This window comes from Medicago sativa, chromosome 2, assembly GCF_051527215.1.
Source record: "Medicago sativa cultivar Bolivia chromosome 2, Bolivia_mono, whole genome shotgun sequence".
Lineage (NCBI taxonomy): Eukaryota > Viridiplantae > Streptophyta > Magnoliopsida > Fabales > Fabaceae > Medicago > Medicago sativa.
The window spans coordinates 71,852,404-71,870,112 of record NC_140750.1 but is presented as its reverse complement, the minus strand read 5'-3'; the positions used below and the strand labels follow the sequence as shown (position 1 = coordinate 71,870,112).

Genomic DNA, 17,709 nt, shown 5'->3' with positions numbered 1-17,709 from the left:
TACGCACTTTTAGTCGTTCTTAAAGATTTTTAAACTTAAAAAATGGTACGACTTATATGTGAACTATCTTTTATTTTGGAATAATATGTTTTTTTTTACAAGTATTAAAAACAGACGAATTGGTGTCTTTTTAGTCGGTAAGACCCGTGCGGAGCACGGGTCGATGGTCTAGTTAAAATAAAATAAATAAGGGTTATGTTAACTTCTGCCCTAAATGAACAAGTTAAGAAACTAAAAAAGGAACTAATCAATAAATACACAAGTTAAAAAGATTAAATTTAAAGTTTTCAAAATTAAGCATACATAATTTCCAAGATTTTTTTTCTATTTTCGGTTTCTTATCTTGTGCCCTTAGGGCATAAATCATCTTTTGGAGAAAAATGAGATGCACCAATCCTCATTATTGCAAACTCAATAGAATTATCCTAATGATTTTTACATGCAAGATTGTCAAAAGTGGTTTAAACATCATTCTACTATTGAGACGGGCACTATGTTCATAGTAACTTGTTTTGAGATTTGGCGAAATAGAAACGAAGAGATTTTTCAAAATGTGAAGAAAGATCACTGGGCTTCTGTCAATGGTATATTCTCTTATCATTCCTCCATGATTGTTGCTCTTGGTTCTACCAATAAGCATCGTGTGGTGCGTCATGTTCGTTGGTATCCTCCCCCTAAAGGTTATATTAAAGTAAATGTGGACGACTCTTCTTTTGGCATTCATGACAATGCAGGTTTTGGAGGTTTTTTGAGGAACAATAGCGGTGTCTAGATTCATGGTTTTTCCGGAATTTGTGGTAGAGCTTCTAATTTATTGGCTGAACTTTCAGCTATTTGCATAGGTCTTCAAATGGCTTGGGATCTTGGTTATAGGTCAAACATCTTGGAATCTGATTCTCAGACAGCTTTGGATTTGATTGCAGATACTACAGAGAATAATTTTCATCCACATGCAACTTTACTCTCTTTAATTAGAAAGTTTATTTCTCTTTATTGGGTGGTTTTCTTTACTCATACCTTACGAGAAGGCAATGAATGTGCTGATTGGTTGGTCAAGTTAGGTGCTACCAACGCCGACTCCTTGAAAATATGGACAACTCCTCCTCAATTAGATATCATTTTACTTGGGGATATTTCTGGAGCGTTAAGGCAGTGAATTACTTAGAGCCTGTTTGAAACACTTTCCAAAAACTCTTTTTTAGTTTTTAAAAATTTGAAAATTAAAAACTTGTTTGCTAAACTATTTTTAAAATTACAGTTTTGGAAACTATTTTGAATTTTTTAGTTTTGGGGACTAAAAAACTAAAACATGTAAAAGAATAACTATTGTGAAAAGATGACTTGTATATTTCAAAAACTGAAAACAAAAAGTAATTTTTTTTTCTTGTCTTTTTCTTGTTTTTCCCCTTAATAAAAAAAACTCAATAGTATATGTTACCATTTATAATTTGTTGTGCTCAACTTTTCTTTATAAGCAAAACTTAATGAAATCAATTCAAAGGGGGTACAAAGGGGTACTTAAACCTGATACAAATATAATTCACTCTCAACAAGCATTTAAATACATATGTTACATGAAAAATATGTCGATCATAGATTTTTTTTCCAATGTTTCTACATTCTTAACAAATGAATCAATTCCATGAAAGAACTTTGATATAGCTTACTATTCCATCATTCTTGAAGAATTCTTGATGTTATTTTTCTAGAGATATAACATTGCTCTATTCTTATATAACTTCACCACCCACGGCGCAACAAACCGTATTAAATATCATACCCTATATATATTTTTACCTTTTATATAAATTCCAAAGCTCAAAGGATATGAATTAGGAGCATGATGAGATATGCCTTCAACATCCACCACAAGAGAGAATTAGAGACCAATCCTTATAATAAAGTTAGTTCATAAAAAAGTGAATCTTACACGATAGATTTTAACTGATATCTTACTTACTACATTTTACCCCAAAACAATTAAGTGTTTTTTTATGAAGAAAAAAGTGTTTATTATTATTGCTTTGAGAATGAATTGCATAAGACGTATATATACGAACTTGAGATTAATGCAACATGCATTGGAAATTTGAAATGACATAAAGTAAACAAATGTTAACTGAAATTAACATATAATTATATTAAAAATATCAACAATTTGTGTTTTTCTTCATCCATTGATTGAGTTTGATCTTTCTTTTAACTAAAGTTAGTTGCATCTTCTAACTTTGTTTGTATGTTTGCTAGGTGAAGAAAGAAGTATCAATTAATTGCATCTTAGTTTGATCCTTAACAACTAACACATATTTTTCTCAACTCAAATCCATTAGGTTCTATCCCCTGCCACATAAAGCTATGTATTTATACACTTTAAGCTCATGCAACATACATTAGATTAGAAAAATAATTAAAATTAACTAACCTTGTGAAATTATCTCATATATTTTTCTAAAACATTCTCTCAACTTAAATTCATTAGATTCTAAAATAAGGGAAATTAAGAAACTTAAACGTAACAACAATTGGTTATGAGACCAAAACAAAATTAATAAATAAGTTAAGTAATCAAATATATAAATTAAATTTCTTGATTTGTGTAAAATGATCAAAACATATTATTATTTGGGACAAATGATGTATTACTTACCTGTTTTATTTTGTATATAGTTTAGTAATTTTTTTTCTTTGTCTTTAAGACTTTAACCCTCCAATTTGTAGCATAATGAGATTCTATAAATCAGAGTTTTGCCGCGAGAAAAGTAAAATATGACAAAGATTGTTCTAACTTAAATGTGAACTCGAATTCACTCGAACTACTCATCTTAAATGAATTCATTAAACACTTAGGTTCTATTACCTAATTGGTTATTTAGATTTTTGTTAATAAATTTATCCATTTTTTAGAAATAAAAAATGTCTTATCTTTTTACAATTTAGGTCCAGCAAGTTAACATCAGATTGACTTCTTACATAATGAAATATATTTCAAAGTGACAATACCAAAATCAACCATGGTTCTTCCTTTGTCCATAAACCAATTGGCGTATCTTATGAATTCGTGGTATGCATGTAATTGAATATATGATGTTCTTCAGGTTTCAACCACACATATGCATCCGCGACCTTTGTATTTTATAATAAAAGGGGTATCTTATTATATATAAAAAAATCAAATGAATAACAACTCATCTATCCATAAAATTCCTCGAACATAAATTTCTAGGGAACTGCTGCCAGCATCTCGGTGGTTAGTCCATCAGTTGTTGGTAGACCAGTTGGTGGGAGACCAGCAGAATGCATTTTGTTGCGAAGAAGAGCAGCCTTTTCATGATCCGAGTTACGCACCAGAGCCTGAATAAGCAGCTTGTATGTAACGCGGTTCGGACTGAATCCCTTCACTTTCATTTTCATGAATAACATTAATGCCTCACGACACATATTGCGGTTACATAGCCTTTGAATGACTATTAAAAGTTACCACACTCATGGAATTTTTTATGAAGAGGTTACAGAAGACACCAATCACATCATTTAACATTTCAGTCAAAAAATATCTGTGAAGGATAATATTAAACGACACGGTGTCCCGCTGAATATCAAAATTCTCCATCTTACTGAGCAATTCCGTTACTTCTGCCACCTTCTTGGTTTTGCATAAAGAGCGAGCACTAAATTAAGAGTATAGGTATCGGGACGTAGACCAGTGTAAAGCAATTCATTGAATATATCTAAAACTGAGTTGTCTCTATCAAATTCAGCACAACCAAGGATCAAACAATTATAGACATGTAAATTTGATATCAAACCAGTGCTACACATCTTTAGCAAAAGTAAGGAAACATCATCAACCATCTGACGATTGAAATAACCATAAAATAAAGTGATATAGCTAGACAAATCAGGTTCAATACAAATAGAATGCATATTGTCAAATAGCTTCCTAACTGCAGCCATTTCACCAACAAGGCAGTACCCATATATTAAAGAGTTATATGAAAAAATGTCAGGTTTAATGCCTGACCTAAGCATTCTAAGGATAGCAGATTTGGCAACTTGAAGCTTCCCCTCTTTGCATAATGCTTGTATCAGTGTTGTGTATGTGTACATGTCAAGAACTACTTTATAACTCTCCATTTGGTGCAAGAGATAAAGAGCTTGAAATTGGTTGACACGTGCAAACATGCATACAAGAGTATTAAAGTTATTATGTTTGGAGAAATATTTTTGGAATGCATCACATTATACAGTTTGAGAGCTTCTTTTGGCCTATCCTCTTTACATAAACAATTTAAGATTGTGTTGAACATCACTTCATCTAAAGAGATAGAATGACATTCAACTTGCTCAAGAAAGAGTATTGCAACATCAGAATCCTTAGTTCTACAGAAACTATCAATCAATATTCCAAATGTAAAATTGTCCCCTTCATAACCAACAGACTTAATCTTATCAAAGATTAGAAGAACTTCGTTAAGACGATTATTAACACACAAACATCTTAACAGTGTGTTGGTAGTAAGTTAGAGGTAAACCAGAAAGTATAGAGTTAACTAAAGTAATTTTATCTTCTATAGATAAAAATTTCTACTACATGATGATAATTATTTTATAATTATTGTCTATAATTTGTTTTACAACAATATTAAGCAAATCGTACAATTTCATAGTAAAAAAAAATATTGCTTATATATATATATATATATATATATATATATATATATATATATATATATATATATATATATATAGGGGAGGACATATCAAGTGAGAGGAGTCTTTGTGGTGAGAGATGAGAGGAGCAAATATTGACCATTAGATTAAATTGAATGGACCAGATTAAGTTGTGCACACTTTCCTTTGTTTTAGACTACCAATATCTTCATCCCTACCCCTTCGTTTTCTCTCTCTGGAACGCTTCTGATTTTCTCAATTACAGACTCATAATTCTTCAAATCCAGATCCAACTAAAAATAACTTAGCAACTAGAAAGCCACAGATTTTTAATAGAGTAAAACAATAACAATGAATGAACATAGTAATTTTTATGGGTCAAATTTTCATGCTTCATTACCCAACAGTCCAACACCAATTTGTTGTAGCCACCATTAATATTTAACCTTTCAATTCTTTCACTGTTTTTCAATCAAATTTACAAAAGTTTTCATTTCATTATCGATGATGATTCAGGTGTTTTTCTTCATCAAACGTATCTCTTTCAATTTTTGGGAATTTTTCTTCATCAAAGATTAATGGCTTTGTTGAATGAACATAGTTTTTGTCTTCTTCATCAAATTAGATTCGTGGCCAGAAATCCATGGACGCTTCAACAATTTACCATTAATTTTAATTTTTAAGAAAATTGGATAATCTTGTTTGAGAGCATTCCACCATTAACATGAACCTTCCTTTAACAAGCCATAAATGTAAAGCTTCCGGTAAGTGTTTTAGGGTGCAAAATTTCCAAACAAGAACAATTGGTCACAGCCACATCGCAGACGTAAAGCCTTTCCATAAAATAGGCGGTGGTGATGGAACTTTAGTTTGAGTGTAGGGGAAAAGAGGCGTGGGTCACGATAAATACAGGGAGGAGGAAGATGCCAACGTTTTAGTTTCAGCTAGGGATAGGGAAAAGAGAGTCATAGAAGTAACATTTAATCACAACCATCAAATTTAATCCAAGGGTCATTATTTCACCCTCTCACCCTCTCATTATAAAATGTCCTCTCATTTGATACATCCCATATATATATATATATATATATATATATATATATATATATATATATATATATATATATATATATAGTGATTTGCTAGAACACACCCACTAATTTTTATGTGGGAGTGTTTTAGCAAGCTACACCTTAGGGTGTATTTAACTACTTTTTAGTTATAACTTGCTAAAACACACCTTCTAAAAAATAAGTGGGTGTATTATAGCAAATGCCTATAGGAGTTGCTAACGTACACCCACTTATTTTTTAGAAGGAGTGTTTTAGCAACATTCACCTTAAGGTGTATTTAACAACTTTTTAGTTATATCTTTGCTAAAACACACCTTAATAAAAACTAGTAGGTGTATCCTAGCAAACCCCATATATATATATATATATATATATATATATATATATATATATATATATATATATATATATATATAATCTCTTTGGTTCTTTTATACATTAAATAGTAAAAACTCAACATGTTAAAGGTATGAGAAGAAATAACAAATTAAAAATTTATTTTATAAAGTGACTTTCCACATATTAGATTATAATAGTGGACGAAATAAACTTCAACTTTGATAAATATTACATCATCTTTATTGAGATGAGTCATCATTTATGAACTTGTAGAATTATTCATGTTTTTAGACAAAAATGGGATGCATCAATCCTCGTTAATATCAACAACAAATCAACAAAAACCTAACAATTACAAACTCAATAGAAACGATATAAGCTTGTTAAAATGTATAATTTGGTGTAATTTTCAACTTGTGTTAAGTGTTTGAATAACAACTTTTGTTGTTATATTCAAAACCAATTTCAAAGCAAGAAAAACTAATGTTTTTTTAGGGAAAGAAAACTAATGTTGTTATGTTAGCAAATCTATTACAAAATAAAATATCTTTACATATACAATTGTTTATTATATCATAAATTACATACTTAGTTAAACTCTTAAATTTTTGCTACAATTTTAACTAATATCTATCTAACACGGACAATTAAGTCATAATTTGTATTATCTTTAATCCTTAAAATAATAAAATATGATTTAGTTGACAAACTTCATAGTAATATTCCTTAAATTGTGTTGAATAATAGAAAGTTTAGATAATGAATCAGTAGTTGGTTTTTATTGTTAATAAACTTTGTATAGCAATTCATTTGTGTTTTTTTTTAGGAAGCAATTCATTTGTGCTTTTTTTTTTGTGTTAACTAAAGCTAGTTATATCTGCTAATTGCATCATATATGTCTGCTAAGTAATGTCTATGTCTAGTCCTAATCAACTAAGATTAAGATGTTGTCGCAACTTAAATCCATTTGGTAATATTCCTTGCTAAAAAAAGTTATGCATATATCTCTTGAGATTCATACAACATGAAGCACATAACATAAATAAATGAAAGTAACTAAACTTAAATAAACTTGTAGTTAACATAGTTATAACAACTACTTTCGTCTATATGCAATTGCTAACTACATCAGATATGTTTATTAGCTAAGGTTAGTTACATATACTACCTACATCGGATATGTCTTCTAAGTAAAGCTAGTTGCACCTAGTCCTTATCAACAAACACATTTTCTCAACTCAAATCCACTAGATTATATTCATTATCACAAAAAGCTTTGGGTTTACAATATTTTAGAATTGTGCCACCAACCTAAAACAATATTTTATTATTTGTCTTGATATTTGAAGATAAAAGTCACATGTCACCTATGAGCACAAACACTCTTCGGATTAGCCATGTCCTGGTGTCTAACATGTGTCGATGTCTGACACCAACGCGACAACAACACATATGATTACACTAAATTATTTTCAATGAATTGCATAAGATGTGTGTGTTTGTTTGTGTAGACTCACATAAGAACTTGAGATTACTGCAACATACATTGCAAAGCCGAAATATTATAAAGTAACAAATGTCAACCGAAATTAAATTGTGTCTGTGTTGTGTCCAATGTATGTGTCTTTGTTCGTACTTTCATTGTTGGTGTCATTGAAATACATAAGCATATTTATTTTTCTTTAAAAAAAAATATATAAACATATTTAGTTTGGTTTGTTATAATTTGAAAGTAACAAACATTTATATTTATATTTATATTTTTAATTAAAAAAAATTCATAAAAAAAACGCGGTTCTTAATTTTCAAAAGTTAAAAAGAGCTGAAAAACAGACACGTGAGTTCTCGTGTTTTCGTTAGTTATAATAATAATAATAATACTAATAATCAATAATCATACAAACGTGAAGTATTTTATTATGAATAAAGAAGTGATTATTTTTATTTTTATGTTTTTTTAGGGAAAAGGAGTGTATATTATCATTGCTTCAAGGATGAATTGCATAAGATGTGTGTGTTTGTGTGTAGACTCACATAAGAATTTGAGATTATTGCAACATACATTGCAAACCCGAAATATTATAAAGTAACAAATGTCAACCGAAATTAACACATAATTATAGTAACAATATCAATATTTGTGTTCATCTTCATCCATTGACTGCATTTCATCTTTCTTTTAACTAAAGACAGCTGCATTTTCTGATTGTGTTTGTATGTTTGCTAGGTAAACTAGTTGATATGCTAATTGCGTCAGTGTCTCTAGTCCTTATCAACCAACACATTTTTTCTCAACTCAAATCATTAAGTTCCATCCCCTGCCATAAAAAGCTATGTATTTATACACTTTAAACTCATGCAACAAACATTAGATAAGAGAAATAATTTAAAGTGACTAACCTTGTGAAAGTAATTCATTATTGAATAGCATTTGTATCAATAGTTTGTGCCTACACCTGCTAATTAAGTTTGCTTGGTAACTAAAGCTAGTTACATCTACTAACTGCACCTGTTTGCTAAGTAGTGCATATGTCTAGTCCTAATCAGCTACACTTCAGATTCATACAACATGAATTGGATAACATAAATAAATGAAAGTAACTAAACTTAAAATGAAATGAACTTGTATTTAACTAATAATTGTATCAACTATTTGTGTCTATCTCTGGTTGCTAACTACACCATATATGTCTATTAACTAAGGCTAGTTGCATCTACTAACTACACCATATATGTCTGCCAAGCAAAGTTAACTGCACCTAGTCCTTATCAACAAACATGTTTTCTTAACTCAAATCCATTAGATTTGATTCCTTGTCACAAAGAGCTTAGGGTTTACAATATTTTATCAATTGTGCCACCAACCTAATGAATATTTTTCTGTTTGTTTTGATATTTGAAGATAAAAGTCACATGTCACCTATGATGCACGGATACTCCTCGGATTAGCCATGTTTGGTGTCGAACATGTGTTGGTGTCTGACACTGACATGACACCGACACATATGATTACAAATTGTGGCATTTTCTGAAATTATTATCAGTGTCTATGTGTCAGTGTCTGTTTTCTGAAATTATTATCAGTGTCTATGTGTCAGTGTCTGTGTTGTGTCCAATGTCTGTGTTTGTGTTCGTGCGTCATGGATGTCACATGTTTTTGGTGCAAATAGTCTATACAGTGGACCACAATTTGATCAGTTTACTTTAATTTAATGGCAAACAATTTGGAACAGTAAAGGTAAAGTTTCTTACTTGAAACAATCAAGCAAAGATTATGAATAATCAATGTTTATACAATTATGAATAATCAGAAAAAAATGGTGTAATGAATCAATGTTTATACAATTATGAATAATCAGAAAAAATGGTGTAATCTAACAGTATATGAAATAATTGAGGAAGTATAAAGGTTGTCAAAGATGCATACAGTTGCTGCAGGTGGACAGTGGCTTCCAGCAAGTCAAGAACATGTATCGCAATCCACGGTTGACAATGCTAACTAATCCGGAATAAGGTTTGCTATTCTTGGACAATATCTTGAGATGGAGAAGGTAGTGTTTGTGAAGGACTAAGGTTTATCACTTCTTAGGAATGACAAAATGAGGTTTGCTTTTCAAACACCAGCTCTCCTTTTTTTTCCTTATTAGCCTGTGTTTATTTGAGACACACAAGCTCAGAGATTCATACATTCTAACCTGTTAAAGTTTAGGGCGGATCACCATCGACTCCCCTCTGCAAGCTAGAAAGAGTATGTAGGTCTGCAAATAATATAGTGGAAATTCAGAATGGAAAATGTGTGCTATCTTCAATGCATTGAAACAAACTTTTATCTTATTTGTTAGAAAAGCGGAAGCAAATGCAAACAAATCAGAATTTGGTCACTCGATTTTTTTAGCATCACCTAGATATTAATGTCAACAAGTATAGCTATGGTGGTAGTCTAGAGAAAAGTGTATTCAATTCAACTCTTTCTATAGTTTTTTTAAAGATAATCTGATATATAAAGTGGTATTTATCTTACCCTCCATAGTTTGTTCTGAAATGATATCGACTGTTATGCAATTTCAATGTGTTCATTACTCGTCTCACTTATAACAAACTACGCATAAATTAGGAATAGTGGTTAACCGCGTTTGATTTGTTTAATTTTCTTGATGTAATAAAAAAAATAATGACCTATCCAAAACCATACCCTTTCTTTTCAGTTAATTTTGTATGGAAACCTATGAAGCACGGACACTCCTCGGATTAGGCGTGTCCCAGTGTCGGACACGTGTCGTGTCCGACACCGACACGACACCGACACTTGTAATTACACTGAATTATGTGATTTTTTCAAATTATTAGCTGTGTCGGCGTGTCAGTGTCCGTGTCGTGTCCCGTATCCGTGTCCGTGTCCGTGCTTCATAGATGGAAACTTGTTTTATTGAAGGTTATTTGAGAATAATAGCACTGAGTAAGGTCAAATATGTTAAGATTTTACTTATACTTTAGACCATCAAGTATGTCTTATTTTCTGCTAATATTTGGGACTGGCAATCTCTTATTTTGAAACATCTTTGTAGACCAGCAATCTGTTATTATGCGATTTCCAAATGCAAAACCTTTTCTATATCTTGGTTTTCATCTAAATTTCTAAATACTAACCTATTGAATGCTTTAACATGTCTGTACCAACCACCCAAGTAGTCAAGTTTTGAATAATTATCTAGCTGCAATAAAATTTGATCCATTTTTCATAATTTTGTACGAATTATTTCTTTCATTAAGAAATGGACAACAGAACAATGTATTCACAAAGGGACTACCTAAGCTTACCAATCAGAATCTCATATCCTGCAAGGAAAATTTTGTGATTGCAGATAACGTTTAGTGGTCGCTCAAAAGAGGATCATAGTCATATGCTTCACCTGCTTTAACAAATCTACCTTTCACGCGTTTTCTTGTATCAGCCCTTGCTTTGCGAGACGCATATCTTATTTGCTTACCAAACCTGATTTGTTGTACCAAGTCAACTTATAAATTTAAGAATCATATGATAGTTAACGCTCGATGAGTTGTTAACTTTAGAATCATATGATAGTTAACACAGTCCAAATAAGTGTTAGCACTCTAATTCACTTATTTATGTTCTACAATAGTAATATAAAATAGAGAATAAACTTCAATACACAGTTATATATAATGCAGGAAGAAACAAAGAAAATAACAAAATAGTTGTAGATTTGTAGACACTTCTAATGACTTCAGCCTGTGATTGTCCATGAATGTCGACTTAAACAGGCATATTAGTCTTGAAAATTGTATACATTTTTTATAATAAAATTGTCTCCGTTCCATTTTACCATAGTATATATGTATAGAGTTGTGTTATTTAAATTATGATCAATGAATATCATGTACACCCTCCGGTCACTATTATAAGCAAAACTCAGCATTCTAAATTCATTCATTAAATAATGTATGTAGTCTTTATTATTGACTACATACATCATTTAATGAATGAACCTAAAATGTTGATTTTTGCTTATAATAGTGACCGGAGGATGTATATTTGAACACAATTTAAATGATTAGTGGATATCATATGTATTTGAAAATCTGAAAATCATCATGGTTAATGACGTTCAAAGTTGTGGCTAATTATGTTTAGTAGATGGTTAATGAGTTGTGATACATTGTCATGTTCATTAACCATACACTGAACATAATTAATCACATAATTGAACTGCATTAACCATCCAAATTGTTGTCGAAATTTGTTGCCAAATTTTGTATCAAAATATCATTTCATACGTATATACACAATTAAAAGTACTTACGTTCGAGTTTTCTTTTTCTCTTGGTATCTCATTTTGGCTTTATCCCTTGCTTGAGGACAAGCACCCTCCAAATTTGATTCCCAATGCGATTCACCAGGATGAAACACTGGAGGTAACGCACAATCTAGAAGTTCGGTAACACTGCTTTCACCATTTATGTTAGGTAATTGAATTGATATGCCTGAATGAGTTTGACTCTGAGGAAACCCTAGAGGCATGCTTCTGTTGCAACTAGGAGTCATAAGTGCACAATTTGCACCATTGTTGATGCCCTGCATCAAATTTGTTGATCCACCAGCCCCTGATGATGGAAAAATCATACAATCTTGTTGAACTGATGAAGAAGCCTAATAATGATAAAAAAAGATTTAGAGAGAGGAGAATGATAAAAAAAAATAGAAAGACTTAATTCATATACACTGTCAGTGTAAAGATATTTTACACTGTCAATCAATCATAACTACTTCTAAAGTCACGCATATGATTGGTTGTGATTTGCTAACAGCGTATAACTCTTAACATTGACAGTGTATAAAAATTAAATCCTAAAAAAATATTTTATAACCGGTAACCTCTACCGCAGTCTCAATGTGACTGCTACATTTTGTGACTGGAATGTTTTTATCCATTAATAGACATTCTATTCCTCCATCTCCGTGGTTGTATTTTGTGGCAGTTTGAGAGCAGTCAAATATTATTTCGTCGGCACTTTCAAAGTTTAATTGAACATCATCCACATTGAAACCTTCACATAGACCGGCCCCCTCATGAATTGTTAGATCCTTAACATCATGGCATCCTTGAAGCTAATTAGTTAAAGAAGAAAAATATTTGGTGTCAATTTTGGTTCAGCACAACAGTTACCATATTACTACTAAACTAATCATATTAATCACTTATCAACAATTACACGTAGCTCAGATCATTCATCAATCTTTAACTCGACTAAACTAAAGCACATAAAACACATGCATTTTTAACTGTATTCATGTCTCTAGTTATCTTTAGTTTTACTAAATTGAATGAGTGAATGAGCTTAGAGACTAATTCTTCGAATTGGAGATCAATTAAAGGGGCTGACCTCTCACAACAGGTGCTCTTCCATACACATCGGTCAGGAATCGAATTCATGACCGCATGCTTAAGGAACTCAGTTAGCTGCCAACTTTGTCACACCATATTGGTAAATGAGTGAGAGTATTAGTGTGGTGATAATATTATGAATATGTTTGCAAGTACATGGAATGATATATATTTTGAAATGAAGGAATAATAAAACAGACTAATTATATGCCAATCATTGGTGTGCTATCTTAAATTTAAAACTTATGTGGGTCGAAGAGGCAATGAGCATGGCTCTCGTTACGCAGTCTCATGTTCGAGTCTTGTGAATGGAAATCATAGGCACACTGGAAAAGTTTTGCCGCCTTATGTGCGTCCACCCAGCTCGGATAGTAACGAGGGTCTAGACCTAAAAAAAACTTAAAAAAGTATGCAGATATGTCACCAACTAAAATAAAAAAGATTAGAACGAAATCAAAACCTTCGGTTGGTTTGAGTCTTGATTAAATAAAAATGCTTGATCTTTGAAGTATTGTGTGCAGTTTGAATTTGATGGAATAATAGGAGAATTTTCAATCCAAGGTTCATATTTGACACATGGATCTCCTTCGCCCAACTTGTCATTCGCCAAACCAACGAAGCCATTCTTTTCGGGTTTCTGCTCCAAATGTTGATTGCGGCGGTCACTGATTTCAGTTTTAGGCAAAGCACTAGTACTAGGTGATTCCCAAGCAGCATTTGATGAATTTGCATCAACCAAATGTGGCCAAATCTTAGATAAGTCTGCCAAAGAGGGACAACCAGTGTAGAAAGTGAGTAGCACATGTTTATGTCCCAATACAAAACAGTCATTTGTATTCCAATCACAAACTTGACAGAGAGACAATTTATGATCGACGCAGCGGACGATTGCTGAGTCGAAATTACACTTATCGCAGAGGAGCGAGCGGGGATGCCTGCGAGACAGAGAATTTGCAGAGTGGACAATCCCATCACAATGCAAGCAAAGACGAGCGGAATCAGGCTTGCAGTAAACCACAGCTCTTGCAACCCCACAAAACTCACATAGAGCTTCCATAAATGCTCCTATTATAAATATCACTGATATTATTCATACTATTACTAAACAAAACTCTTAACACAGCTACCTGATGGAATGAAATGAAATGGAATGGATTGGATCGGATTGGACGGAACACAGCTTCTGTAATCTGAACTGCTTTGCTCCTTATCCTTTGCCATTTCAAGTAAAACAACCAAAGAAATCAAAGCATCATTACAAAAATAAGAGTAAACAGAATGAGTTTAACCACTATGCACTTACACCATGATCTAATCATAAAACGTTGTTATAGTACCAATGATTCAATTTTGATGAGGCCTTATCATATGTTTAAAAAGATTAATTTTGATGCACTGAAACTTTTCACACAGTCACACAACCAAAAAACATCATTTGTATGACTAAGGTTTATATGACTAAAATCACATATTTGTAATGATCTTTTACACTGCTAGTAGATGATATGAAGCACGGACACTGACACATTGATTTTGATAAAATTTTGAGAAAATGACATAATTCAATGTAATCCTCTGTGTTTGTGTCGGACACCGGACACATCTTCAATCAGAAGTGTAATTGCCAAGTATATCCAAGAAATAAGATTTGAAGAAGAAAAAGAAAATGAGATTAACACTTACCAAACCGAGAATGTGGAATCCCGCTACCCCCAAGAAACGTTGCTGTTACAACAAAAATCACCCAAGATAAAGAAACACAAATTCCATTAATTAGAATAAGAATGAAAGCAACAAAAAAAAAAATGAAGGTGGTGGAGAATAAGTCAACAAATTATACCATATAGTAGCAACAAGCAAGGTAGGTTGAGTGTGACATGAAAGCTATAACTATACACATGACGTATAGAAATATAGCAGTTGCATTAAGATTGATGATGGTTTTCTTATTTATTTTTTTGGGTACAAATTGGTGGTGGTTATTAATTCATGGTTTTCCTAAGTTTGATTTGTTGAGTTGTCCTCTAACGTGGCAACGTTTGTGGTGAAAAACTATGGTCATTCATTGTATGCATATATTTCAGGAGTTTTTATAGGACAGTGTAAATTACTCAACAAAAATATTATTACTATAACTCCTTTAAAAAAATAAGAAAAATTATCACTATGACAGTACAACTCCTTTAAAAACGATAATAATAAAACGAGCTCTTATAGGTGAACCACCTTATGTGGCATACACATGTTGAAAACGAGTAAGAGATGGATAACTTAACGGATATTTATGGGTAAAATAAATAAATATTTTACCTACTTATTATTTAATCGATATAGAGACGGTATAATGATATACACGTGCAGCGGATTTTCGTATTCGCTAATAAATTATCAAAATATCATATTAGAGCATCTTTAAATTCCAGTAACTCATTTTAGCAGCTTATCTCTCATTTACTTGAGTTTCATTGTACCATCACATTTATACAACCCGCAATATTTTTGTTGTGAAATTGATTAATAATTTTTTTTACAGAAACAAACTCAATTCATTAATAGTAGCAGGCGTGATACATGATGGCATATAATCATCATGAACTTGAGAACTAGACATAAGATAATGATGCTTTGGCTAACAAGTGGATAACATTATTTGCTTGTCTTCTAATGAAACTTATTTTAAAGTTTTGATGATTTAGAAGTGAAGTTTTGCAACCATTCAAAATAGCGTCGAACATGAAATTAGTGCTGAGATTGTTAGATATGTCGTCAATCACTTGCTTACAATCAAGTTTGATAGACACCGAAGGAAACCTCAAATTACCAAGCTATATTATCGCTTCTTTTAAACCGTTTCCTTTTGCCTCGTTGGGTTGTGGGAGGCCATTAAACCAAGTTGTCTACGCCTCAATGTACTCTCCTCGATCCCCTCTAAAACACATGTTGATCCCATAACACCCTTGCTCCTTAAAAATTACCGCATCAATACTGTATTTTACTGCTCCATCGAACAGTCTAGACCACCCTGCCCTCCTATGTTGTTAAGGAGAAAGTGTAACGTGTTAATAATTTTACGTGGGTATCAAAATAGGAAGAAGAATTATACATAATTATTAAAATAATAATATTTTTTTAACATAATTGCAATTTTTTAAAAAGATGTGGATATCTCACAATTCGTTAAATACATGTATCCTTATATTCACCTACATAATTATTAAATTCTGTATACGTGCAATTTTTTAAAAAATTAACCCATACATTTTTTTAAAGGGAAAATCAACAAATACGCGTGGATATCTCAAAATTCGTTAAATACATGTATAGCAGATACCCACGTAAATATTGAGGAAGCACGGATTTTCGCTAACTTGTCTCTAAAGGCACACGTTAAGAAGTCAAATATGGGTCTTGCTAACAAATGTGTATGACACTTGTTAAGGATGTCTTTCATATAGATATTTTTTTGTTGATGTTTTAATGTGTTAAATACACAAATTCCAAGATAAAATTTTCACTTTAAACTTCTTATTAAGTGCTCTAACTTGTTAGAATTTCTCTTTAAAATATTTAGATTTTTACGAAAAATGTTAACGAGTGTCCCAATGTACTCTTTAATGACCTTAAATAGTATGTTTTATGAAAATCAGTATACTCAATGCATTGAAAATTGTAATATAACTTTTTGAATGAATGAATTTTAAATTTAAAATCTTTAAAGAGTGTTTTAGAGACATTTGTTATCAAAATTCTTATAATAAAAAATTTATTTCTTATTTTCTTTTATAATTCTCTAACATAGCAAGCAAACTGGTTGATGGCTATTGACTACTATGTGTCCGTGGATAATCATCGCCATAACTAAATCCAAACAAAACAAATAGTGTCCCTAAACTTTTAAATTTGAAATATTTGTAATTAGATCTCTGAATTTATGGACACAAATACATTTTATCAATAGATTAAGACAAACCTATACTTACAACAAGTAAAGTCCATATTGTATTAAAAAATTATGCCAAATCCCATCTTTAGCATTCTATAAATTTTTTAATAAATTTATCGAGTCATTTATAGTCTATTTTACGATTTTCTAGAGGATTCAGAGTGAGTTACTCTTGTTTTTGGGAGAAGTCTATAATGTTTTACATCAAGTCATAATGTGTCTTTTAATTCCATAACCAAATAACTCTATATGGTATTTTGGTCTTTTTGGTATAAGCCATTGGGTTGATCCGATCAGAAAACAACATTGTGAAGTTACATAAGCAGGCAAACCAAGCGCAAAGAAAATTTGAAAGTCCTCACAACTTGGGAGAATTCTGCTTCGAATCCCAAGCTCATGTCAAAGATGAAAAGTACATAAAGAGTGAAGAAATTAAGAAAACCGTTCTTGGTCAGTGCGCCCTGCACATGAACTAAAGCACCTCGCGCTTGCTGAAAGTGTAAGAATGAAAGAAATCCCTCGTACACGCACCCTGCGTGTGATCCTGCGTATCGCACATAGAAAACATAAAACCTGAAAGTATATAATTAAAGATGTTTTTGGTCTCTTTAAATATACAAAATTTTTGTTTTAGTCTCTCAAAAAAAAATTCTTCAATTTAATGCGTCCTGGGATGTTTCTAGCCACATTTTGAAGTTCTCTTAATAAGTTTTTTTTAACACATTCTAATGTTGTTGATCATGTTTATTTGGATGCCTTTTGCATCAATGCATTTATA

At 31.6% G+C, this 17,709-nt stretch overlaps 2 protein-coding genes and 1 pseudogene across 5 annotated transcripts; 1 reads left to right on the top strand and 2 right to left on the bottom strand.

The window, feature by feature from the left end:
- Positions 1 to 493: 493 nt before the first annotated feature.
- On the top strand, positions 494 to 1,156 carry LOC146950390 (uncharacterized). The gene is made up of 2 exons (XM_085748636.1): positions 494 to 734; positions 831 to 1,156. Exons 1-2 carry the CDS (start codon positions 494 to 496, stop codon positions 1,154 to 1,156), a joined length of 567 nt encoding a protein of 188 aa, XP_085604762.1.
- Positions 1,157 to 3,219: 2,063 nt separating this feature from the next.
- Positions 3,220 to 6,366, bottom strand: LOC146950389 (uncharacterized; annotated as a pseudogene).
- A 2,940-nt stretch (positions 6,367 to 9,306) lies between these two features.
- On the bottom strand, positions 9,307 to 14,944 carry LOC146950388 (putative zinc finger protein CONSTANS-LIKE 11). 4 transcript variants are annotated; one of them, XM_085746300.1, is made up of 8 exons: positions 14,829 to 14,944; positions 14,672 to 14,713; positions 14,116 to 14,200; positions 13,449 to 13,750; positions 12,478 to 12,711; positions 11,906 to 12,252; positions 10,902 to 11,076; positions 9,307 to 9,841 (listed from the first exon to the last, which is right to left on the bottom strand). In XM_085746300.1, exons 1-7 carry the CDS (start codon positions 14,886 to 14,888, stop codon positions 10,953 to 10,955), a joined length of 1,194 nt encoding a protein of 397 aa, XP_085602426.1. In that variant the 5' UTR covers positions 14,889 to 14,944; the 3' UTR covers positions 9,307 to 9,841; positions 10,902 to 10,952. The 4 variants fall into 4 exon arrangements, with proteins under 4 accessions (XP_085602426.1, XP_085602424.1, XP_085602425.1 ...); XM_085746298.1 differs by lacking the exon at positions 14,829 to 14,944 and having other exon boundaries at positions 13,449 to 14,200; positions 14,672 to 14,739; XM_085746299.1 differs by lacking the exon at positions 14,829 to 14,944 and having other exon boundaries at positions 12,484 to 12,711; positions 13,449 to 14,200; positions 14,672 to 14,737.
- Between the last annotated feature and the right edge of the window lie 2,765 nt (positions 14,945 to 17,709).

Excerpts from the sequence above, each read along its gene's own strand:
- LOC146950390 (XM_085748636.1), top strand. The coding sequence starts at position 494 with ATGTTCATAGTAACTTGTTTTGAGATTTGGCGAAATAGAAACGAAGAG. Across the intron at positions 735-830 it reads TGGCATTCATGACAATGCAG|CTATTTGCATAGGTCTTCAA; the intron begins GTTTTGGAGGTT and ends CTGAACTTTCAG.
- LOC146950388 (XM_085746298.1), bottom strand. The coding sequence starts at position 14,045 with ATGGAAGCTCTATGTGAGTTTTGTGGGGTTGCAAGAGCTGTGGTTTAC. Across the intron at positions 12,712-13,448 it reads AAGACTCAAACCAACCGAAG|CTTCAAGGATGCCATGATGT; the intron begins GTTTTGATTTCG and ends TTAACTAATTAG. Across the intron at positions 12,253-12,477 it reads ACATTGAGACTGCGGTAGAG|GCTTCTTCATCAGTTCAACA; the intron begins GTTACCGGTTAT and ends TATCATTATTAG.